Raw genomic sequence first — 26,551 nt, forward strand, 5'->3', positions numbered from 1 at the left:
GAGATTTTGATCCCGTGATAGTGAAGGAATGGTGATAAATTAAAACGTGTGGCTTGGATTTGGAACTTGCAGGTAATTGTGTTCCCATGCACATTCACTGAGTAGAGATTATGAATTTGGGAGGTGCTGTCAAAGCAGCCTTGGGTCGTTCCTGTGGTGCATCTTCTAGATGGTTCAAACTGTTGCCACTGTGCATCAGTAGGGGTTTAGATGAAGCACAGACACCAGTGTGAGCTGATAGAGCCCAATGGCATGTTTCTAAGATGCAAACCTTAGATATTGGCTGTGGTGTTGCCCAGTTTGAAGTTGCTATCCTGTGAGAATAACTTTAGATTTTTTAGGTCTTGTCTCATTGTAAAAACTGGTCCCTCAAACTTAAGACAACAAGGTGTAGAACTGGATGAACACAACGGGCCAAGCAGCATCAGAGGAGCAGGAAAGCTGATGTTTTGGGTCCAGACCCTTCTTCATAAATGGGGAGGGGAAGGGAATTCTGAAATAAATAGGGAGAGAGGGGCAGAGATAATGGGAACTGCAGATGCTGGAGAATCCAAGATAATAAAGTGTGGAGCTGGATGAACACAGCGGGCCAAGCAGCATTGAGATGCTGCTTGGCCTGCTGTGTTCATCCAGCTCCACACTTTATTATCAGGGAGAGAGGGGCAGGTGGATAGAAGATGGATAAAGGAGAAGATAGGTGGAGGTGAGACAGACAGATCAAGGAGACGGGGTTGGAGCCAGTAAAGGTGAGTGTAGGTGGGGAGTTAGGGAGGGGATAGGTTGGTCCAGGGAGGACGAACAGGTCAAGGAGGCGGGATGAATCTAATAGATAGGAGATGGGGGTGGGGCTTAAGTTGGGAGGACTGGATAGGAGGGAGGACAGGTTAGGGGGGCGGGTACAAGCTGGGCTGGTTTTGTACCCAAAAATGTCAACATTCCTGCTCCTCTGATGCTTGCCTGCTGTGTTCATCCAGCTCTACAGCTTGTTTGTCTCAGTTTCTCCAGCATCAACAGTTCCTGCTACCCCTCAAACTTAAGGTTACATTTGAAGAGATCCATTAGTTAAAAGCCAACGAACTGCTTGGATCAATTGCTGATTAGATTGAATTACTGAACACTGAAGAATTATTGAACTCCTGTGATTGAGATTTTATTTCACGTCATGATATATCTCTGTCCCTACCACCACCACCACGTTTGCTAAACACAGCAGAGAAACATCACTTACTTGAATACAATTTAAGTATAAGCAAAAACTGAAAGAACTGTGGATGTTGTAAATCAGAAACAAAAACAGAAATTAATGGAAAAGCTCATAGGTCTGGCAGTATCTGTGGACAGAAATCAGGGTTAATATTTTGGGTTCAGTGATTCTTCCTTGGAACTGATGGAGATTCTGAGGAAGGGTCACTCAACCCAAAACATTAACCCTGATTTCTCGCCATAGATGCTGCCAGACCTGCTGAGCTTTTCCAGCAATTTCTATTTTCATTTAGTATAAATAGTTGTTTGATAGCAAAGAACTTGAGTACTGGTGAGAAAAGACAGATTTTGTCAAAGATCTTGCACTCATTATAACATTCGTAAGACAAACAGAAGTAAGTGGAAAAAAACATTTATACTGTATGAGAGATATGATGGCTGGTAGTTAACTGTCAAAATTTGTTTACATTTTAAACAAGGCAGGCTGATCTGTCAAGATATTTGTAATACACAAGGCCCTGTTGTTTGCAGATGGAAGAACATGCACCTGTTTCCACTCAACAAAATAAGTAATAGTGATTTTCTGATTCCTTTCTCAGTAAAAAAAGGCCTTGCCAAATCAGAATCACCAAGCCCTGTTAATAATTTAAACAGGGCTTGGCAATTAACTACCAGCCATCATTAACTGATGCATTCTCCACAGCAAGGCCTTTACCATCTAGGGTCCATTTGGCAACCAATCACCAGTCGTTAAGTATAAATATTTCCTTTTTAAGTTGCATTTTTCACAAATTGTCCTGATTGGTATAAGAGAAAAGAACCTTTGACAAAATGAGATAACATGGTGTGAAGCTGGGTGAACACAGCGGGCCAAGCGGTATCAGATGAGTAGGAAGGGTCCCGACCCAAAATGTCAAACTTTCGTACTCCTCTGATGCTGCTTGGCCCGCTGTGTTCATCCAGCTTCACACCGTGTTATCTCAGATTCTCCAGCATTGGCAGTTCTTGCTGTCTCTTTGACAAAATGCATCTTTTTTCATCAATGCTTAAATTGATATGTACAACATAGAACATCAAAGACCTGATATTTATTTACATAAGTGACTGATTTTAACAATGTAATGATGTGGAAAAGGTGTTAAGGTTTACATATGTTATTGCCATCGGGCAGTGTAGTTATAGCCACATGGTTGGTTTGCAGTACAGCAGCTCTGTTAACAAGCTTTATGTTGAAGGTTTTGACTCCACGGTGAATTCTCCCTTGTGCTCAGTGCTCAGTAATTTCAGACAGTCTCTGCACCTGATCCTCTTTGGCCTCAACAATAAGCTGTACACGATCACAGCCAAGACTCCTCCGAGCATGGGTCCCACCCAAAAAATCTGCAACAACACAACAGATGCAAATTAATTTCTAAAGTTGCAGCTTGTGATCTGAGCTGGTAGGTGTTAAAAGATAAATCAAACATCCCAATGTTAACAACCTTTTGTGCGCAGAGCTGCAGCTGTTTAATTGTTTGGGGCGGCACGGTGGCTCAGTGGTTAGCACTGCTGCCTCACTGTGCCAGGGACCCAGGTTTGATTCCAGCCTCGGGCGACTGTCTGTGTGGAGTTTGCACATCCTCCCTGTGTCTGTGTGGGTTTCCTCTGGGTGCCCCACTTTCCTCCCACAGTCCAAAAATGTGTAAATTAGTGTGGATTGGCCATGCTAAATTGCCCATAGTGTTCCGTGATGTGTAGATTAGGTGGATTACAAGGGGACAGGTCTGGGTGGGACGCTGTGAGGCTTGGTTTGGATTTGTTGGGCCAAAGGGGCTGTTTCCAAAATTAAAAAAAACTACACATAGTTCTGGTAAATCAGGTGCAGATTGCCATGTGGAAATCGGGGCCCAAATCTTACAATCAAACAAAAAGTTTTTTCCTCATTTTTTGGGCTTGACATCCAATGCAGGATCCATCTGAATAGTTATAGTGTAACTTTCCCATGAGCAGCATTGTCGAGAATCTTCACAGAAGTCACACCCCATTTTTATGATGTAGCTACAATATTTCAGTAAGTAAATAAAGTTTAAATGTTCTGAGGAAGTGTCATTGGGCCCAAAATGTTTAACGCTGTTTTTTCCTTTACAGATGCTGCCAGACCTGCTGGGCTTTTTCAGCAACTTAGTTTTTGTTCCTGATTCCCAGCATTCACAGTTCTTTTGGTTTTTAAATGTTCCAAAGCCTGTATGGTATCCACTGAGAAAAAATAAATGTGTGTGGGAGTATGATGGTGTATTTTAGATTCTGAAAAGGTTAATTTTTGAGATGTATTAGGTTTCACCATATTACAGCATCTTGAGTGGAGAATTGGGGAGTCTAGTTAAGAACCTGATGGAGTCAGATACGTCATACCTGGCACTTCATAGACTCCATTGTTCTTTTTAAGCAAACCATGTGACTTGCATCAATTGCTATCATGCACCAAACTACATCCTGTTATTAAGACAAGTGTACCTTCATGTTGAAACTCATTAGCGATTCACGCTTCATCAATATTAACCAAACAAGCCCTTAGACCCAGTATAGAAAGGAGGATTGTGGCAGCGCTCTGTCACAATTAGCATCTATCAATGTGTAAAGGCCACATTTTTTTTCTGAATTGTTGATTATGGACTGAACTTGGGACAGGCTGGTTAAACATCAAGGATTATCAAAGGATTATCACACTTTTTAAAAGCAAGTAACCGCCTGATCATTGTATGTGCTGTTTCCTCAGCTGCTTGCTCAAGTAGTAGACAGAGCAAGCTTAGTCACAGACTAGTTGGAGCAAAGGGGAAACTGGCTAACTTCAGTTAGCAACAAGTAACTGATTGTTCTGTGGGCTAGTGACGAGTTCTTAACGACAGAGGTCTTCTGCTATGGCAGGTAACTGAACAGCCTGGGGGTGTGAATGCTTGGGAGAATCAACTGAAATTCTACAAGGGCAGGAGTGGACTCCTTTTTCTGCGGCCCTTCAATGAGATCATGACTGATCTGATTTTAACCTGGGCCCTACATTCCTGCATATCCCTGATAAGGATGAAGAAAGCCAATTCCTTTTTCCCTCAGCAGTTGCCATAGGTGTGAACCAGCCTTACCTAACCCTAACACTAAATCCTTACATGAACAGAACTATCTGGAGAAGGAAGGTCAAGAAGCAACAACCTCATCAAGTAAGGGATTGTGTCAGCAAACCCTGTGAACAGGGACAAGTGAACTACCCTTCCAGATTTACCCTCTGCTCATCATACCAATAGTTTGTCTAAATGGTTTTTTGGTGCGTGGCCCTGTGAGGTCTGTACACAGCCACAACTTCTGAAAGTAGGCTGCGGCCGACTGGCATGCACGGAACCTTGGAGAAACCTTGGAGTGACTGCACACCATACAGCTTAGAGGGAACACTGCACCACACTTTATTTTTCAGTAGTAACATTGTATCGTCAACACTTCATTATTGTTTATCCTATAACTGGAACCTATTTATTTGCAATAATTAGTTGTTCTTGTAAAGTGCCTCCTGTGAACTGAGTCGAAAAGTCAGGGAAATTGGGCAATGTTGTGTACTTTTATAATATCCAACTTTTGTAATGAGGCCCAGGAATAACTGGCCTTGTATTTCAGTGTTCTACCCCATTTGCCATAGCAAGTAATTGGTTTCAGAGACATACAATAGGGTGATCAATGGTAGGATTGTTGCTTAGATATGTCAACAGTAGTGAAAGAAATTTATTCAGTCTCCATTCAGGAGATAAATTTTTAGAAGACAAGTGAGTTTATCACTTTAAGAACATTACCAGTTTAAGAATACTTAGTCAGTCAGCAGTTCGAAGCGGTTGACCAGGGAAGCAATTATCAGAATCTATGGAAGGAGCAGCTGGGCTAAAGCTGTGGTCCAGGCGGCAACTTTCATCGTAGACCTGGTAAGAGTTGCAGGAAAGCCAGTGTGGGCTATGGCTAGAGTAAAAGCCTAGTCTCACATGGCAGATATAGAATTCTTAGAAAAGAAGGATCTGTAGTATCAGTCCCAGTTTGAGGATTGTCTGGGAAGCAACCATTTCAGAGCTCGTGGAATAAAATTGAAGATCCTTTCGGGCAAGGGGATAACATCTGAAATTAACTAAGAAAATGACCAGCCTGAAAATGATAGAAAAAAAGAAGCACTTGTTGTCCATAGTGACCATCATAGTCATAATAGACAATAGACAATAGGTGCTGGAGTAGGCCATTTGGCCCTTCGAGCCAGCACCACCATTCATGATGATCGTGGCTGATCAGCCACAATCAGTATCCTGTTCCTGCCTTATCCCCATAACCCTTGATTCCACTATCTTTATGAGTGCACACGATACAGCATGGCTATAGTAATGACATCAATGGCCAGTAACTTAAGTTTAATCAAAGCCACAGCATCAGGGATGTCACAGAGCAGATTTGAATTGACAGGAGTGCTATGAAAAAGATTTAAAATACTTAATCGACTGAAGACAATAGTTAGAAGACTGCGATAAGACCAAGAGCTAGGTGCCCTCTACTTTGTTTACTTCTGCGCCAGCCTCCAAGGTCTGTGTACAATGGCAACTTCCGAAACTGAAAAACAATAGTGGGATTAGCATTGGCATGACAATAGGCATGGGCAGACTCATGGAGGGGCAGTTTTAAACCTAAAAGGATTAAAATACTACAGTGTAGTTGTGATATAAAATTAGACATTTTATTGTTTTAGACATTTTAAAATGTTGTAATATAAAACAGAGATTAAAAGCCTGTAAGCAAAGTCGAGACTTGGTATAATAGAATTTAATGTTACAGAGAGAACTGCTCTCAAAGTTTCATTAAGGCCACATGAGAATGGAGAAGTGTAAACTCAGTGTCAATTGTAACTGGGATAGGTATTTGTAAAGACATTAGAACAATGCTAGATAACAAAGTGTGGATGGATGAACACAGCAGGTCAAGTAGCATCTCAGGAGCACAAAAGCTGATGTTTCGGGCCTAGACCCTTCATCAGAAAAGGGGAATGGGGAGAGGATTCTGAAATAAATAGGGAGAGAGGGGGAGGGGGACTGAAGATGGATAGAGGAGAAGATAGGTAGAGAGGAGAGCATAGGTGGGAGGTAGAGAGCGGGTAGGTCAGTCCGGGGAAGACGGATAGGTCAAGGGGGCTGGATGAGGTTAGTAGATAGGAAATGGAGGTGCGGCTTGAGGTGGGAGGAGGAGATAGTTGAGAGGAAGAACAGGTTAGGCAGGCTGGGACAAGCTGGACTGGTTTTGGGATGCAATGGTGGGAGGGGAGATTTTAAGCTGGTGAAATCCACATTGATACCATTGGGCTGCAGGGTTCCCAAGTGGAATATGAGTTGCTGTTCCTGCAACCTTCGGCTGGCATCATTATGGCACTGCAGGAGGTCCAGGATGGACATGTCGTCTAAGGAGTGGGAGGGGGAGTTAAAATGGTTCGCAACTGGGAGGTGCAGTTGTTTACTGCGAATCGAGCGGAGGTGTTCTGCAAAGTGGTCCCCAAGCCTCCGGTTGCTTTCCCCAATGTAGAGGAAGCTACACCGTGTACAGCGAATGCAGTATACCACATTGGCGGATGTGCAGGTGAACATCTGCTTGATGTGGAAAGTCATCTTGGGGCCAGGGATGGGGGTGAGGGAGGTGGTGTGGGGGCAGGTGTAGCACTTCCTGCGGTTGCAGGGGCATGATCAAGGGGGCTGTAGGAGGAGGTGTCGGAGAGTTGTCGTCTGGCCTCAGCAATGTAAAGGTCAGTGTGCCATACTACAACTGCGTCTCCCTTGTCTGCGGGTTTGACGGTGAGGTTGGGATTGGGGTGGAGGGAGCGGAGGGCTGCCCGTTCAGCAGGGGAGAGGTTGGAGTGGGTGAGAGGGCTGGAGAGGTTGAGGCGGTTAATGTCTCGACAGCAGTTGGAGATGAAGAGGTCGAGCAAGGGTAGGAGGCCTGGGGGTGGTGTTCAGGAGGAGGACTTGTGTTGGAGGTGGAAGAAGGGGTTAGTGGAGGGAGGGTTAGGCTCCCGGTTAAAGAAGCACCACAAGAGAGTTGCAGTGAGAGAGAGATCCCCTGAGGTTGGTCCAGAGGGAGGAGGGTAACTTCTTCAGGTTAGGCATCCTGGAAGAGGCTTCGCAGTGAAGTTAAAATTGTGATCAGAGATAATGGGAACTGCAGATGCTGGAGAATCCAAGGTAACAAAGTGTGGAGCTGCATGAACATAGCAGGCCAAGCAGCATCTCAGGAGCACAAAAGCTGGCGTTTCGGGCCTAGACCCTTCATCAGAAAAGGGGGATGGAGAGAGGATTCTGAAATAAATAGGGAGAGAGGGGGAGAGGCTGTTGACATGTAGTACATGCAGAAATGTACAATACAAAGCAGGAAGAGAAGAGGGTAGCTAAAGGGCTGCCCTGAACGTGGCATACTGTAGAGGCTGATTCATACTCAGTTGGTGAAAAACGGCATCTTGCAAGTGCAGCTTATAAAATGAAAGTTTCCATTTATCTAAAAGATGAAAGATTCAAGAGCCAGGATCAAAAGGTCAGCAATTCTGTTCTGTTGAAGAAGTTCCTAAAAGAATGGATGATGTAAATTTCAGAGATCAATTTCTGGGTTCAACATCACATGGCCCTCAGGGATACAGGTGTATAGAAACATACATCCAGGTGGTAAAAAGAACTCTCATAAAATGCCAAGAATAAAGAAAGATCTACACCTTGACTTATTGTCAACTTATTACATCCCTTGAGGCTTAATCAGAACTATTAACAGAGCTATTGTAGTTGCTGCCGAAATGTGGATTTGAGACAGCAAGGATCCCACTGAGCCTGAGCTGAGTTAGAAAACTCATAGGCCTGTGTCCAGGAGAGTGGACACCATGGAAAGTCCACCTACATCTGGTTTGGAATAGTTAAATCACTTAGCAATATTCAAATCAAATTAAATGGCTGATTAAATGGTCACATGGTTCTAATCACCCAAGCACAACGCAATGCCATCCCTGCCCTCAAGATCAATCGCAACATTGTCATCAAACCAGCAGACAAAGGAGAAGCCATTGTCATACAGAATAGAACAGACTACTGCAGAGAAGTATACAGACAACTCAACAACCAGGAACAGTATAAGCAGAGATAATGGGAACTGCAGATGCTGGAGATTCCAAGATAATAAAATGTGAGGCTGGATGAACACAGCAGGCCAAGCAGTGTGCTCCTGAGATGCTGCTTGGCCTGCTGTGTTCATCCAGCCTCACATTACAGTATAAGCAGTATAGGGCGGCACGGTGGCTCAGCGGTAGCACTGCAGCCTCACAGCACCAGGGACCCGGGTTCAATTCCAGCCTCGGGCGACAGTGTGGAGTTTGCACATTCTCCCCGTGTCTGCGTGGGTTTCCTCCAGATGCTCCGGTTTCCTCCCACAGTCCAAAGATGTGTAGGTTAGGTGGATTGGCCATGCTAAATTTCCCATAGTGTTCAGGGGTGTATGGGTTAAAGGGGGATGGGTCTAGGTGGGATGCTCCAAGGGACTTGTTGGGCCAAAGGGCCTGTTTCCACACTGTAGGGAATCTAATCTAATCTAAACTACCTGCTGATCCAACCAGAGAACATACCTATAAACTCAACACATTGATCAAGATCTCTGATCCAGTCCTTCAGAGTACCCTATTCATTTTCATCATGCACACTTCTCGCATAGGGGGCTTCTATTGCCTTTTGAAGGTTCACAAAGCCAACACACCTGAATGTCGCATTGTATCAGGCAATGGGACCCTGTGTGAGAACCTCTTTGTTGAGGGCAACTTGAAACCCATTGTACAGGGAACCCACCAGCTTCTGTTGCGACACTACAGGTTTTCTATAGAAACTTAACTCCGACAGACCAGTCAAACGTGGAACATTCCTTGTTGCAATGGACGTTTCGGCACTCTACACTAGCATCCCCCATGATGACTGCATCACCGCAACAGCATCAGTATTCAATACGCCCAACTGCCAATTTTCAGACACCATCCTACAATTCATCCACTTCATCCTCGACTATAACAGCTTCACCTTCGACAACCAGTTCATCATACAGACACTTGGAACAATCATGGGGACCAGATTTGCTCCCCATTGTGCCAACATTTTCATGCACATGTTCGAACAAGACTCTTTGCTGCTAGTACCTCCAACCAATGCTATACACCAGACACACTGACAACATTTCCTTCCTTTGGACTCATGGCGAGAAATCACTGAAACAACTACACAGTGATAGCAACAGTTTCATCCCATCAGACTCACAGTGGACTATTCTTTAGAATAAGTCTCATTCTTGGACACACGCATCTCCATCAAGGAAGACACTTCAGTACCTCCCTCTACTACAAGCTCACGGATAACCTCACAATGCTACATTTCTCTAGTTAACACCTGAAACGTAAAAAAGCCATCCCCTACATACCCTATGCATACACAGGATCTTCTCAGATGGGGGGGAAATGCAACGGACACCTGAAGCTGTTGAAGAATGCCCTCTTAAAAACAAGATTCGATGTTCAACTCATCAATCGTCAGTTCTACATACCACAGCAAAAACCCGTAATGGCCTCCTCAGAAGGCAGACATGGGATATGACCGATATAGAACCTAGAACAATGAACATAACAATGCAGTACAGGACCTTCGGCCCTCGATGTTGCACCGATCTGTGAAACCAATCTGAAGCCCATCTAACCTACACTATTCCAATATCATCCATATGTTTATCCAATGACCACTTAAATGCCCTTAAGGTTGGCAAATCTACTACTGTTGTAGGCAGGGCAATCCACGCCCTTACTACTCTCTGAGTAAAGAACCTACCTCTGACATCTGTCCTATATCTATCACTCCTCAATTTAAAGCTATGTCCCCTTGTGCTAGCCATCACCATCTGAGGAAAAAGGCTCTCACTGTCCACCCTATCTAATCCTCTGATCAGCTTGTATGTCTCTATTAAGTCACCTTTTAACCTTCTTCTCTCTAAGGAAAACAGCTTCAAATCCCTCAGTCTTTCCTCATAAGACCTTCCCTCCATACCAGGCAACATCCTGGTAAATCTCTTCTGCACCCTTTCCAATGCTGCCACATCCTTCCTATAATGCAGCGACCAGAGCTGTATGCAATACTCCAACTGAGGCCGCATCAGAGTTTTGTACATCTGCAACATGACCTCATGGCTCCGAAACTCAATCCCTCTACCAATAAAACCTAACACACTGTACACCTTCTTAACAACCCTTTCAACCTGCGTGGCAACTTTCAGGGATCTATGCACATGGACACCGAGTCCTCTCTGCTCGTCCACACTACCAAGAATCTTACCATTGGCCCAGTACTCTGTATTCCTGTTACTCGTTCCAAAGTGAATCACCTCACACTTTTCCACATTAAGGTCCATTTACCACCTCTCAGCCCAGCTCTGCAGCTTATCTATGACCCTTTGTAACCTGCAACATCCTTCCGCACTATCCACAACTCCACCGACTTTAGTGTCATCTGCAAATTTACTAACCCATTCTACTATGCCCTCATCCAGGTCATTTATAAAAATGACAAACAGCAGTGGCCCCAAAACAGATCCTTGCGGTACACCACTAGTAACTGAACTCCAGGATGAACATTTCCCATCAACCACCACCGTCTGTCTTCTTACATAGCCAGTGTACCTTATCGTCCAATTGATTCTTAGAGCCGAGAAACTACACCATGTTCTTCACTAATCCTTCAACACATTATTGACAACGATGATGAGCAACTCGCCAAGATCTTCCCTACGCCTCCATTTTTCACCTTCAAACAACCTCCAAACCTTAAAACAGACCATTGTTCACAGCAAACCACCATGCCTTCAGGACAACGTCGAGCACAACACTATACATCCCTGGTATGGCAACCTCTGTGAGGCATATCAGATCATCAACAGAGATAACACCATCACACGTGGGAACACCACCCACCACATAGCAGATACTCATGTGACCTGGCCAATGTTGTCTATCTCACATGCTGCAGGCAAGGATGCCCTGAGGCAGAGAATATTGGTGAGACAGTGCAGATGCTACAACAACGGAAAAATGGACACGGTGCAACAGTTGCCAGGTAAGGGTGTTCCCTTCCACTGGGGGAACACTCCAGTGGTCAGGGCATTCAGCTTCTGATCTTCAGGTACACATCCTCCAAGGCAGACTTTGGGATACACAACAACACTGAGTCGCCAAGCAGAGGCTGATAGCAAAGCTCTATATCCATGGGGATGACATCATCTTAGATTCATGTCAAGCTACAGATGATCCAGCACACAATATACTCTCTCACACAAACCCACTCAAACACACATACACACACTTTCTCTCACACACATATATATGTGTATATATTAATCTATGGGGTGAATTTTTTCATCCAAGATGTTCATTTGCAGATACATTCTGTTTGAGCATAGAACAGTGCAACACAGTACAGGCTCTTTGGCCCATGATATTGTGCCGACATATTATCCTACTCTAAGATCAATCTACCCTGCATACCCTACATTTTACTGTCTTACATGTGCCTATTCAAGAGTCACTTAAATGTCTCTAAAGTATCTGACTCCACTTCCACTGCCAGCAGCGCATTCCACACGCCCACCATTCTCTGTGTGAAGAACCTACCTCTGACATCTCCCCTATACCTTCCTCCAATCACCTTAAAACTATGTCCCCTCGTAATAGTCATTTCCACTCTGGGAAATAGCCTCTAGCTATTTACTCTATCTGTGCCTCTCATCATCTTGTACATTTCTATCAAGTCACCTCTCATCCTTCTTCGCTCCAATGAGAAAAGCCTCCCTCAACCTTTCCTCTGCACCCTCTCTAGAGCTTCCACATTCTTCCTATAACGAGGTGACCAGAACTGAACACCATATTCCAAGTGTAGTCTAACCAGGGTTTTATAGAGCTGCAGCATTACCTCACGGCTCTTAAACTCAATTCCCTGCCAATGAAAGCCAACACACCATGCACCTTCTTTACAACCCTATCAACATGGGTAGCAACTTTGAGGGATCTACGGATGTGGAGCCCAAGATCCCTCTGTTCCTCCACACTGCAGAGAATCCGGCCATTAACCCTGTATTCTGCATTCAGATTCGACCTTCCAAAATGAATCACTTTACACCCTTCTGGGTTGAATTACATCTGCCACTTCTTTGCCCAGCTCTGCATCCTGTCAATCCCCATGGGTTTAAAACACAGGTTAAGACACAGGCAGAGTGTAAACAGGGACTCGCACCTAAAATGCATTGTCTGACCTGAGATGTCAACACTTGCATACATTGATAAACCCTTTAATTATCTCAGAGCAATGACTTGAAAGAAAATCTAGGATTTGCATTTTAATCAATAGAAACCTGTATGTCCTTCCTAACTTATTAAAGATTCAACAGGAGATAGTCAGTGAGCCATTTTTAGGGCTGTTACCTTTCTGCTTATAAATTCTGTGTTGCTATACCTTCTCTTTCACACTACACCTGAGCAAGGTGTAGAGCTCCAAAATCTCGTGTTTTCAAATAAACTTGTTGGACCATAACATCATGTCACATGATTTTTGACCTTGTCTACCCCAGTCCAACACCGGCACCTCCACTTCATGAATCCCACGTGTTCTCACTTTACTGATCAGTCTACCAAGTGGAACCTTGTTGAAGTCTTTAGTAAAGTCTAAGTGAACAACATCTACCCCTCTGTTATCATCAATCCTCTTGGTTACTTCTTCAAAAAACTCAATCAACTTTGAGAGACAAGATTTTCTTCACATAAAACTATGCTGACTATCCCTAATTATTCCTTGCTACTCCAAATGTATAAAAATTCTATCTTTCAGAATCACTTCCAACAACTTACCCTCTACCAAAGTCAGACTCACAGGCCTGTAGGGCTACGTTTCTCCTTACATTCCGCTTTAAACAAAGGCTCAACCTTAGCTACCATCCAGTCATTCAGCTCAACATTTGCCATTCACCTATATTTATAGGTGAGACAAATATTTCTGCAAGGGGTCCCGCAATTTCCTCCCTAACTTTCCACAAAGTCCTTGGATACACAGAGCAGGTCCCAGAGATTTATTAACCTTTATATTTTCTAAGATCTCCAGCTCTTCCTTCTCTGTAACATGAACTGTTTTCAAAACATCACTATTTATTTCCCTGAGTTCTCTAGCCTCCATTTCTTTCTCCACAGCAACAACTGATGCAAAATAGTCATTTAATATCTCTCCCTTCTCCTCAGGTTCAACACAAACTGACCTCTTTAATTGTTAAAGGGTTCTACTCTCTCTCTCTAGTTGCTCTCTTACTCTTAATTTTCCTTTAGAATCTCTTTGGATTATCCTTAACATTATTTGTCAAGGCTGTCTCATATCCTCTCTCAGCCTTCCTGAGCTCCCTCTTAATAATGCCCTACGCTCTTTATACTCATCAAGCATACTTAACATAGTTGTTTATATCTCATTTATGATTCTTTTTCATTCTTGACTACAACCTTAACATCTTTATTCATCTACTGACCATATTGACTGTGAAGCAGTTCCACGATTCTGCAATCCCACCCAGTGCCATTTCCCTATGTGCAAAAGTAGAGGCGAAAATAAGGAGCTTGGAAAGCAAAGGAATCATCAAACCAATACAGTTTGAGGAATGGACAGCACTGGCTGTAGCAATTGTGAACGGCAGTGTATTAGTTTGGTGTGGCAAGGGGGTAAAGGATTTTTAGATAAATGGTAAACCACTCCTTGCAGCTTGATAAATACTGATTCTCCTGCATTGAGGACTCATACAGAAAGCTGGCACTAGACTTTCCTTCACAAAGCTGGACATGGGCCATGTGTACTTGCAGTTGTGGTTAAATGAGGATTCCCAGAAGTATACTACAATGAATACCCATAAGGGTCAGTACCAATATGTGAGACTGCCCTATTTGGAGTATTGCCTGCTTGTGCAATTTTTCAGTGGACAATGGAGAATATTTTACAAGTTTACTCTAGGTTGCTATTAACCTGGATGACATGCTAATAACAAGGAAGACAAATAAAGAGCATTTAGAGAATTTGGACGCAGCCTTAAGATATTTCTCCAAGGCAGGCGTATGCCTTTGAATGGAAAAACATGTTCTAGGCAACCCATTGACATATCTGGGTTACAGAGTTGACAAGACCAGGGTTACACCTGTTGGAAGATAAAGTGAGGGCAATCAAATGTACCCCTGCTCCACATCTGTACCAGAGCTTAAGCCTTTCTTTCGACTGGTGAACTAATACAGAGAATTCATACATAACCTGGCCTCCATCCTGTCCCAACCCCCACCCCCATACAGCTGCTAATGAGAAAGGGTCAGCCTTGGAAGTGGTCTTGTAGCCAAGATGTAGCCTTTGTGAAAGTGAAGAGGTAGCTATCATCCCCTGAGGTTTTGACACACTATGATCCCAAGCAAGATGTGGTGCTGGTATGCGTTGCCAGATATCAGGTAGTATTGGCTAACAGATGGCCCAAGGGAGAGGAATGCCTCATGGCAGATGCTTCCACGTCTTTGGTTGATGCAGAGCACATAAACATTCAGATCAAGAAGGAAGATTTGGCTGTCATATTTGGTGTGAGAAAGTTCCACCATCCAAGTTTATGGATGTAAATTTGGAACATTAACAGAGCACAAACCTTGTTGGGGTTACTTAAAGGGGATGAGGCCTTGCCACCCATAGCTTCAGTTTGAATTCAGCAGTGGGCTATCATTCTCATGCATACAAGTTTGAATAACATCCAGGAGGCCAAGTACCAAATGCAGATGTCTTGAGCCACCTTCTGCTGTCAGATACAATCACCGGTAGTGCACCGTTAGAAAAGTCCATTCTGGTTTAAACTTTCTGGACCCCCTTCCAGTCACAGCTGACAATATCAGACTGTGGATGCAAAAAGGTACAATCCTGGCAAAACTAAAACAGCTGGTGGTGCTGGAGCAAACAGAAGGGCAATCACAACCAGAACTGAAACCTTTCTGGACCTGGTAAGACCAGATCGCCGTTGAGGATGGCATTTTATGACGGGGAGTAAGAGCAATTGTCCAGAGCAAAGGTTGCTGCCAGATACTGGCTTGATTTGATTTGATTTGATTTATTATAGTAACATGTACCTAACAACAGTGAAAAGCCTTTGATTTACAAGCAGTACAGGCAGATGATAGCAAACAAGGACACAGAGATCAAAGGATGCTTAGACAGAGCAAGGCATAGAGGTTACAACTGCAAGGGAGGTGCACAAAGCAAGATCAACATGATTTGAACTTAGAGAGTCCATTTAGCAATCTAATAACAGCAAGGAAGAAGCTGTTTATGAACCTATTGATGTGTGTGTTCAAGCTTCTGTATCTTCTGCCTGATGGAAGAGGCATTACCGGGGTGGGGAGTTGGGTTTGAAGATGTTGGCAGTCTTTCTACAGCAATGAGAAGTGTAAATGGAGTCTGTGACTAGGTGACTGGCTTCTGTGATGGCCTGGGCTGTGCACACAATTTCTGTAGTTTCTTATAGTCCTCAGCAGAGTAGTTGCCGTACGAGGCCGTTATGGACCTGGATAGGATGCTTTCGATGGTTCACCTATACAAGCTGCCTGAGGAAGAGGAGGTGTTGTTGTGCCTACTTGACCGTCATATCTTCATGGGAAGTCCAGGACAGGTTGTTGGTTATCGTCACTCCTAGGAACTCGACGCTCTCAATTATCTCCACCTCATCTCCATTGAAGTAGATGTGGGCATGTCCTCCTCCTTTCATCCTGAAATCAATTATCCGTTCTTTAGTTTTGCTGACATTGAGACAGGTTGTTACCATTGCACCACAACGGCAAGCCCTCTATCTCCTGGTATTCTTACTCAGCATTGTTTGATACTATAGTCATCAGCAAATTTGTAGATAGCGTCCATTCAGAATTTGGCAACACAGTCGTGAATGTACAGGGAGTACAACAGGGGGCTGAGAATGCATTCTTGGGGGTCTCCAGTGTTGAGGGTTATTGTGGAGGAGATGCAATTGTCTATCCTCACTGATTGCAGTCTGAGAGTCAGGAAGCTGAGGATCCAATTGCAAAGGGCAGAGCCGAAACCTAGGTCTCGAGTTTTGAGATTAGTCTGGAGGGAATAATGGTGTTGAAGGTGGAAAGTCGATAATATAGGCGTCTGATGTCGGACACCTTGTCTGGATGTTCCAGGGCTAGGGAAATGCTACCCGCTGTGGATATGTTTCATCGATAGGCAAATTGCAAGGGATTGAAATTATATCAGAGATAATAGGAACTGCAGATGCTGGAGAATTTGAGGTAACAAGGCATGGAGCTGGATGAAGATATCAGGCCAAGCAGCATCTTAGGAGCAGGAGTGCTGATGTTTCGGACCTAGACCCTTCATCAGAGAGAGGGCTGGAGTTGATTTGGGTCATGGCCAGCTTCTCAAAGCACTTCATGATTATGAGGTCAGAGCCACTGGACAGTAGTGATTAAGGCACACTGTAATTGTTTTCTTAGGTACCAGGATGATGGTGGCCTTCTTGAAAGTGGTGGGAACTGGCTTGTAGGAGGGAGAGGTTGAAGATGTCAGTGAATACCTCCGCCAGCTGCTCAGCAGATCTTGGTGCACGGCCGGTGAATCTGTCTAGGCCTGTTGTTTCCTTGCATTGACTCCCAAGAAGGCCAGTCTGACGGAGGGAACAGCTGTATGTAGGGCAGATGACACCATGCTGTTGGCAGTTTGCTCAAGCCAAGCATAGAAAGCATTAAGTGCATCAGGGAGGAATGTGTCTATTTGCTATCTTGCTCTGCTTCATTTTGTATCCTGTAACATCGTTTAGGCCTTGCGACAGGTGGAAGGTGCTTGTATGGTTGATTTGGGACTCTAACTTGGTCCAGTATTGCCTCTTGGCATCTCTCAAGGCTTTGCAGAGGTCATATCTAGATTCCCTGTATTGGTCTGAGTCATCCTACTTGAATGCTGCATGCCTAGTCTTGAGTAGGGAGTGGATTTCCTGGTGAGACTCATAGAGCTATATTGTCCTACAGCACCAAGATAAGCCCTTTGGCATAAACTGGTCCATGCTAACCCTACTTCTCTGAACTTGGCCCATATCCTTCTAAACCTTTGCTATCCATGTATTTGTCCAAATGCTGTTTAAATGTTGTTAATGTAGACATTAACACTTCTCAACCACTTTTCCTAGCAGCTCATTCCATATGCGTATTACCATCTGTGTAAAAACGTTGCCCCTCAGGTTTCGATGTATTCTTTGCTCTCTTACCTTAAACTGATGCCCTCTTGTCCTCAATTCCCCAAACCTGGGAAAAAGACGGAATGCATTCACCCTATCCGTGCCTCTTATACATTTCTATAATATCCCCCCTCAGACTCCTACGCTCTAAAGAAAAATGTTCTAGCTTGTTCAACCTCTCCACATAATTCAGTCCCTTGAGTCCTGGCAACATCTTGTGAATTTCCTCTGCACTCTTTCCAGTTTAATAACATCCTTCCTATTGCAAGGTGACCAAAACTGAACACAGTACTCTAACTGCAGCCTCACCAACGTCCTGTACAACTGTAACATAACTGCCCAATTTCTATACTCAATGCCGTGACTGATGAAGGTCAGTGTACCAAAAGCCTTCTTCACTGCCCTGTCTACGTGTGACTCCACTTTCAGGGAACCATGTACCTGAACTCCAACGTCCCTCTGTTCCCCTACACTCCTTAAGGCCCTATCATTCACCATGAAACTCCGACTTTAATTTGATTTTTCAAAAATTCATCATCTCACACATCTTTATTAAACTCCATTTGTCATTTGTGGACCCAGTTCTCCAGCTGATCAAGATCCTGTTGCAATTTCTGATAACCTTCCTCACGGTCCACATTACCGACTATTTTAGTGCCATCTGCAAACTTACTAATCATGCCTTATACATTCTCATCCAAAATCACTGATATAGATAACAAACAGCAATGGGTGCCGCACTGACCCCTGAGGCACATCACACAGGCTCAAATCTGACAAGCATCCTTCCAGTATTACTCTCTGCTTCCTACCATCAAGCCCACTGTGTATCCAATTGTGTATCCAATTTGCCAGCTCTCCCTGGGTTTTATGTGATCTAACCTTCCAGAACAGCCTACCATATGGAACTTTATCAAAGGCCTTTTTGAAATCCTCGTAGTCTACGACTACTGGTCTGCCCTCAGCAACCTTCCTGGTCACTTCACCAAAGGATTCTAACTAATCTGAGAGGCATGATCGTCCACGTATGAAGCCATGCTGACTACTTCTAATCAAACCCTGTCTTTCCAAGTGCATATATATCTTATTCTGTAGAATCTTCTCAAGAAACTTATCTACCTGAGATGTTAAGGTTACTGGTCTTTGGTTCTCAGGTTTTTCTTTGCAGCCCTTCCTAAATAAGGGTACAATAGTCGCTACCCTCTAGTCTTCCGGGACCTTACCTGTGGCTAATGATGATGCAAATATATCAGCCAGGGTCCCCACAATTTCTTCTCTAGCTTCTTGCAGGGTTCTTGGATAGATCTGATCAGGACCAGGAGATTTATTCACCTTCATACATTCTAGTGTTTCCAACACATCCTCTACTGTGATATGGACTGTCCCCAAGATATCGCCACTAACTTCCCTGAATTCCCAAATCTTCATGTCCTTCTCCACGGTAAGCACAGAGAAGAAATATTCATTGAAGACCTCTCCCATCTCCAGCAGTTCTACACATACATGTCCACTTTGGTCCTTGAAGGGTTCTATTCTCCCTCCAGTTAATCCTTTTCCTTGAATATACTTAAATAATAATCTCTTTGGATTCACATTAATCTTGTCAGCCAAAGCTATCTCATGCCTCCATTCAGCCCTCCTGATTTCCTTTTTCAGTAAACTCCTGTATCCCGATATACCTCCAGGGATTCCCTTGATCACAGCTGTCTGTACCTGAGCCATGCTTCTTCCTTTTTTCTGGTCAAAGCCTCAAAATCTCTTGTCATCGAGGATTTCCTACTCATGCCAACCTTGTCATTCACCCCGACAGGAACTTACAGACCTCAGACTCTAGCTATCACATTTTTAAAGTGAGGTCCCTTTGACTGCAAACAAACTATTCCAATCAACCCCTGCAAGATCCCGTTTAATGCCATCAAAATTAATAGAACTATGGTCACTGGTCCCAAAGTGCTCCCCCACTGTCACCTCAGTCACTTGTCCTGCCCTATTTCCCAAGTGTAGGTCATGTCTTTCCCCTTCTGAGTAGGACCCTCTATATGCTACTTGAGGAAACTTTCCTGAACACATTTAACAAATTTCAGCCTATCTAAGCCCTTAACATGATGTCAGTCTCAGTCTATGTTAGGAAAATTAAAAGCCCCCACTATAACAACCCTATTGCTCCTGCAAGTCTCCACAAACTCCCTGCATATTTGTTCCTCTAATTTCCTTTGAGTATGTGGGGGCCTATAGTACAACCAAAATAACATCACAAACTCTTCATACAAGTTGTACAATTGGGAGAACACCCGGATTGGCTTCTTTGGCATGCAGTCCTCCAATCACTTGCTAATGAAATCTGTGATTATGGTGGCATATGTGTCTAGGTTGTCTGCTGAGTTCTAGTTCACTGATTCCAAGCTGTCCCGGAGAAGCTCTTCCACTGCCTCAGACCAGTGCTGTATTACCTTCTGTGAAGGATCCTCCCAGGATCCACCAGGGTCATCCAGAGGTGTCTAAAATGAACTTGTTGGTGCAAAAGTATGTCTGGTGTCCAGGATTGGATGCAGACATTGGTGGGGCAATGTCCAGAGTACCAACAATGACAAATTACCGCAAGCAATTCCCTACATTTGTGGGAATGGCTGCACTTTTAAACCTAAATTCTAAGCCGGTAAAAACTGCTAATAATTTTTTTTAAAATCTCTTACAAGTGTGAGGATCCTACAAACATCCAGGCCCAAGTACTACCAATGCTAGATTCGCAGGCCCAATACAAACCTACCGGCTTCCCACAGGACCCGTGAGGATACATGGAACCAAAGTTGGAACCACTCACCCTGCAGCAACACAACCCCTTGACGACCCAACCTATCCCAAACCGGAATGAATCTGGCCCCAAAGTGACTCATCTCTGAGGAGGCCCAACAGCCCAGACCCAGTCCCCTTTCCCACAGCTACTCAATCCCAAGGAGGCTCAGCCCAATTGGACTCGACTCATTTACCTTCTGGAGCAGCAGACTTGCAGCATTGACACCTGGGACCGTCCAGGAGCAAGGATCCTACTGTTGTGACCTGTCCCACAGGTGACCAGTCCAGTCGAGTCCAGACCCAATCTCTGACCTTGCAGCGTCCCGCCCTGGGAGAGGCCCTACCTGACTGGACCCAACTCACTTACTTACTGGAGCAGCAGACATGCTTCACTGATATTCGATACTGTCCAGATGCAGGAAACCTAAAGAAAACAGGGAAGACACTCTGGCCTGCAGGTGAGACAGAAACAATGTAATTTCAAACTTATAGGAAACATCTGAGCTTTGAAAACAAAATGGATGAACTCAGATCTAGACTTACCTTCCAGAGAGAACTGAGAAACTGCTGTGTGCTCTGTTTTATGAAGACTAGCTCACTTCTGCCATACCTGATTGTGGCTTGTAAGCTGAAGGGTTCTCCACACATTGCATGGACTGCACAACTTCCTTAGATAGGGCAGAGGGTGGAGAGGTATACTTCTGGATCAACACTTCCTGGTGCTCAGACGTTGCGACTCTGGTGAGCCACTGCTCCCAGGACCTAGAATACCTTACAGTGAAATGCTGTCCCTACTAACTACCATGTAATTTCACCTCCACAATTTTGACAGCAGTCTACATATAACCCCAGGCAGATGTGAAGAATGTGTTGAAATTTATACTGCTGCAAACACTTTGGAGAAAAAAATTCCCTGAGGTCTTGTTCATCGTGGCTGGTGATTTCAACCAAGCTAACCTCAAGAGGGTGCTGCCAAATACAACCAACATGTGTCCTGCTTCAGAGGACTGAACACCCTGGATCACTGCTTCACAATCAAAGACACTGCTTCATTCACATTCACACCTTCGAAAATCAGATCACAACTCTGTGTTCCTCCTCCCAGCTTGCAAGCAGAAAGTGAAATGGGAAAATCCTTCACAGAAAGTAGTACAATGCTTGGAATCAGTGGCTTATACCATATTCAAGAACTCGGCAGACAACCTGGAGTAGTACGCTGCCACTGTCACGGATTTCATTACAGTGCGTGGATGACAGCTTCCACATGGGTAGTCCCCAGCTGAACCCTTGAATGAACCAGGAAGTCCACTGCCTATGGAAGATGAGGCATGCAGCATTCGAGTTGGACAACTCAGACCTATGCAGAAATACAGATATGATCTAGAACATAGAACATAAAACATTACAGCACAGTACAGGCCGTTCGGCCCTCGATGTTGCGCCGACCTGCTATACCAATCTGAAGCCCATCTAACATACACTATTCCATGTACGTCCATATGCTTATCCAATGACGACTTAAATGCACCTAAAGTTGGCAAATCTACTACCGTTGCAGGCAAAGCGTTCCATTCCCTTACTACTCTCTGAGTAAAGAAACCACCTCTGACATCTGTCCTATATCATTCACCCCTCAATTTAAAGCTATGCCCCCTCGTGCTCGCCATCACCATCCTAGGAAAAAGGCTCTCCCTATCCACCCTATCTGACGCTCTCATTATTTTATATGTTTCAATTAAGTCACCTCTCAACCTTCTTCTCTCTAACGAAAACAGCCTCAAGTCCCTCAGCCTTTCCACGTAAGACCTTACCTCCATACCAGGCAACATCCTAGTAAATCTCCTCTGCACCCTTTCCAAAGCTTCCACATCCTTCTTATAATGCGGTGACCAGAACTGTACGCAATACTCCAAGTGCGGCCGCACCAGAGTTTTGTACAGCTGCAGCATAACCTCTTGGTTCCGGAACTCAATCCCTCTATTAATAAAAGCTAAAACACTGTATGCCATCTTAACAGCCCTGAGAACCTGGGTGGCAACTTTCAAGGATCTGTGTACATGGACACCGAGATCTCTCTGCTCATCTACACCACCAAGAATCCTACCATTAGCCCAATACTATGCCTTCTGGTTACTCCTACCAAAGTGCATCACCTCACACTTGTCTGCATTAAACTCCATTTGCCACCTCTTTGCCCAGCTCTGCAGCTTATCTATGTCTCTCTGCAACCTACAGCATCCTTCGTCACTATCCACAACTCCACCGACCTTAGTGTCATCTGCAAATTTACTAACCCATCCTTGTACGCCCTCATCCAGGTCATTTATAAAATTGACAAACAGCAGTGGACCCAACACCAACCCTTGCGGTACACCACTAGTAACTGGTCTCCAGGATGAACATTTCCCATCAACTACCACCCTCTGTCTTCTTTCAGCAAGCCAATTTCTGATCCAAACTGCTATATCTCCCACAATTCCATTCCTCCACATTTTGTACAATAGCCTACTGTGGGGAACCTTATCGAACACCTTGCTGAAATCCATATACACCACATCAACCGGTTTACTCTCACCTACTTGTTTGGTCACCTTCTCAAAGAACTCAATAAGGTTTGTGAGGCACGATCTTCCCTTCATAAAACCGTGCTGACTATCCCTAATCAATTTATTCTTTACTAGATGATTATAAATCCTATCCCTCATAACCTTTTCCAACACTTTACTAACAACTGAAGTAAGGCTCACTGGTCTATAATTACCAGGGTTGTCTCTACTCCCCTTCTTGAACAGGGGAACCACATTTGCTATCGTTCAGTCATCTGGCACTATTCCTGTAGACAATGATGAGTTAAAGATCAATGCCAAAGGCTCAGCAATCTCCTCCGTGGCTTCCCAGAGGATCCTAGGATAAATCCCATTCGGCCCAGGGGATTTATCTATCTTCACCCTCTGTAGGATTTCAAATACCTCTTCCTTGTGAACCTCAATCCCACCTAGTCTAGTAGCCTGTATCTCAGTATTCTCCTCGACAACATTGTCATTTTCTAGATTGAATACTGTTGAAAAATATTCATTTAGCACTTCCCCTATCTCCTCTGACTCCACACACAACTTCTCACTACTACCCTTGATTGGCCCTAATCTTACTTTCGTCATTCTTTTATTCCTTAAATACCTATAGAAAGCCTTAGGGTTTACCCTGATCCTATCCGCCAACAACTTCTCATGTCTCCTTCTGGCTCTTCTGAGCTCTCTCTTTAGGTCTTTCCTGGCTACCTCATAGCCCTCAAGCGCCCTAACTGAGCCTTCACATCTAATCCTAACATAAGCCTTCTTCTTCCTCTTGGCCAGAGATTCCACTTCCTTTGTAAACCACGGTTCCCGCGCTCTACCGCTTCCTCCCTGCCTGACAGGTACATAATTATCTAGGACACACAGGAACTTTTCCTTGAATAAGCTCCACATTTCTAATTTGCCCATCCCCTGCAGTTTCCTTCCCCTCCTATGCTCCCTAAATCTTGCCTAATCTCATCGTAATTGCCTTTCCCCCAGCTATTACTCTTGCCCAGTGGTGTACACCTATCCCTTTCCATCACTAAAGTAAACATAACAGAATTGTGATCACTATCACCAAAGTGCTCACCTACGTCCAAATCTATCACCTGGCCGGGCTCATTACCCAGTACCAAATCTAATGTGGCTTCGCCCCTTGTTGCCTATCTACATACTGTGTCAGGAAGCCGTCCTGCACACACTGGATAAAAACTGACCCATCTCTGCAAAGCCATCACATGCTTCACTTACTGCATTTTCCAATGATAAAGGCAATTGTGAGCCTGGTTGAAGTCTGTTTGGGTTTCAGTTTGTAGGCACTTTTGCACCGTAAGATCATTAATCCCGCATACCAAACCATCTCTCTGCATCTCATTAAGTGTTAAACCGAAACGTTACATGCTACTTTCAGTCGTCTTAACCTAATCAAAAATCACAATATTGATTCCCTTGGTTCTGGAATTGCCAAGTAAAACCGAGAATGTCTCAGAATTAGAGGAGGCTTGGGTTTGTAGCATTCTTTAACTAAATCTGTCAACTCTTGAAAGGTTAGTATTAGGTATTTGGTACCTCAGTGAAAGTAGGCCCCTAATTACAAAAAAAACTGCGGGTCCGAAGCTTTCAAGAGAATTTACTTGTTGCTTTTCATCTGCCCCTGTCATTTGACCAGAAACAATAACACAGTTTTTGCACATACTGGGCCCTGTCTTCGATAGCAGGATCGAAGGAGTAAATTTTCCCAAATAATGACATGATGCCAGGGCCAAACTCAAAGATGACTGTTACAAGCAAATTTGTTTAGGAACATGCTTTTCTCACATTGCAATGAATTAACTCTACAGAGGTCAGCATCCTGTCACCAAGTCAGCCTTTACTTCCATGTGGAAGTCCTTGACACTGATCTAGGTTCCTCAGAGCTAGCATGTGTAACGAACAGAACCTCTGCTTTTAGGGGGAGGTGAGTGCCGTTTGGGGAGGGGTGGGGGAAGGTAGAGTGCTTTATTTCCCCTCCAGTTTTATTTTGACTTGATCCTTACCCTCCCCTTCACTTTTTAAAACAAAAGCATTGCTGGTTCTGTGCTTTGCTTGTTACTGGTTCACTGGCTGCATGGGTATTTTTACTGTGGTGGAAATATTGAATAAAATTATCTTGCTCAAAATAAATTATCAGAACCTCCGACACTTCTGTTTATTTATTTTGTTTGAAATTCTAATCTCCTGGGTTTTTTTTGCTTTTTCCCCTACTCATTGCCTTACAGCAGTAGTACTTTCTTCTCCCCACAGCACCTGTGTTGTGTGCCTATGTAAGTGCAGGAGTCAGTTTAAACGAAAACACAAAGTGCAAGATAATTTTATTTGACATTTCCACCACCAGGAAAAACACCCACGCAACCAACAAACCAGTAATGAGCAAATGCTTACGTGAAAAAAATGAAGGCGAGTGTATGGATCAAGTCAAAAAGGAATTGGAAGAGGAAATAAAGATCTCCACCCCCTGCTGTCCATCTCTCCCTAAAAGCATCAGGAGTGTTGGTGAACTCCACATGCTCCTTTTCCAGGGACATCCAGGCTTGAACATAGCCGCAGAAGAGGAGCAGGCAGTCAGTCTAAGTGACCCCCTCCAAAGCCCACAGTGCACTCAATGACCAGCTTGGCCAGGTCTACAAGGAGATCCTCTGACCTGCCTGCTCCCCCCTGAATCGGATCTCCTAAGATCAGGAACATGGAGCTGAAGTGCAACCAAAAGCAGAGGGTAAGGTCTTTGAGATAACTAAAAGGGAGTGCAAATGCCAATACTCAAAATCCACGTGGTCCACGGACTCCACAGTGCCTCAAGACAAACTGGGAGTCCATAAACTACTGAAATCTGTGGTTGCATGGGACCGCTGCGTGCAACACCCTCTAAATCTGCAACCCCCTCCTCCCCCAAATCCCCACAGAAAGCCCTCCACTGAGGACCTCCAGCGCCCAGTGGTCAATGGGCATGCCAAGGTGAATCTGGGAGGTGGATGAAGGAGAAGAGGTGAATGGTGTACAACAGCAATCCATGCAGGGCCCACCATTTCACCCCTCTACAATCCATTCTATCAATGTTCTGGAGGCGGCTCAGGATGTGCGGTATTGGCTCCCTGGGGCCAATGTGAATTTCCATCTGAGTATGGGTATGCGCACATGGGATCCCACTGCACAGCTGAGTGGATTCCACCACACCATCTTCCAACTGGTGCACAATGTCGGGTCTGAGCAAGGGCAGCGGCCGCAAGCCGGACATCCACTGTCGCCCTGTGTGAACAGAACTTGTAACACTCCTGTTCTTATCTATCAACCAGGGCTCCCCGATTAGACAAGGTTAACGACCCAGTTGGGGAATTCATTTTCTATGAGGTCCACCTGGCTGACCTTGTTACATTTACCACAAAGGGGTCTGAGGAATGAGGGCTAGAAGGCCAAATATTGAACAATGTAACTCGAACAAAGTCTCAGGCAATTTAAGTGGGCATTTGCATCAGCTTGTCTTGGCACTTGACAGCCTCTGTGGCTACTCCCAATCTGAGCCCAACCCTGCACTATGCCACTCTGCCTGTAACAAAGATCACACTGTTTGCAATACTTTTCCACCCAAGACAGGTATGCTGAACCAGGAAAGTTATCAACCTGAATTGCCACCTCAA

At 44.4% G+C, this 26,551-nt stretch overlaps 1 protein-coding gene across 1 annotated transcript in view; it reads right to left on the reverse strand.

Moving 5' to 3' along the window:
• Nucleotides 1-1,434: 1,434 nt before the first annotated feature.
• The window catches only part of LOC125466344 (aquaporin FA-CHIP-like), a 43,191-nt gene continuing 18,074 nt past the window's right edge, over nt 1,435-26,551 (reverse strand). The window contains exon 4 of the mRNA XM_048560728.2: nt 1,435-2,583. Within this exon, the coding sequence (XP_048416685.1) occupies nt 2,428-2,583 (156 nt within the window). The 3' untranslated portion in view covers nt 1,435-2,427. The remainder of the gene's footprint in view (nt 2,584-26,551) is intronic.

This window comes from Stegostoma tigrinum, chromosome 31 (assembly GCF_030684315.1).
Source record: "Stegostoma tigrinum isolate sSteTig4 chromosome 31, sSteTig4.hap1, whole genome shotgun sequence".
In the NCBI taxonomy this organism is placed as follows: Eukaryota; Metazoa; Chordata; class Chondrichthyes; order Orectolobiformes; family Stegostomatidae; genus Stegostoma; species Stegostoma tigrinum.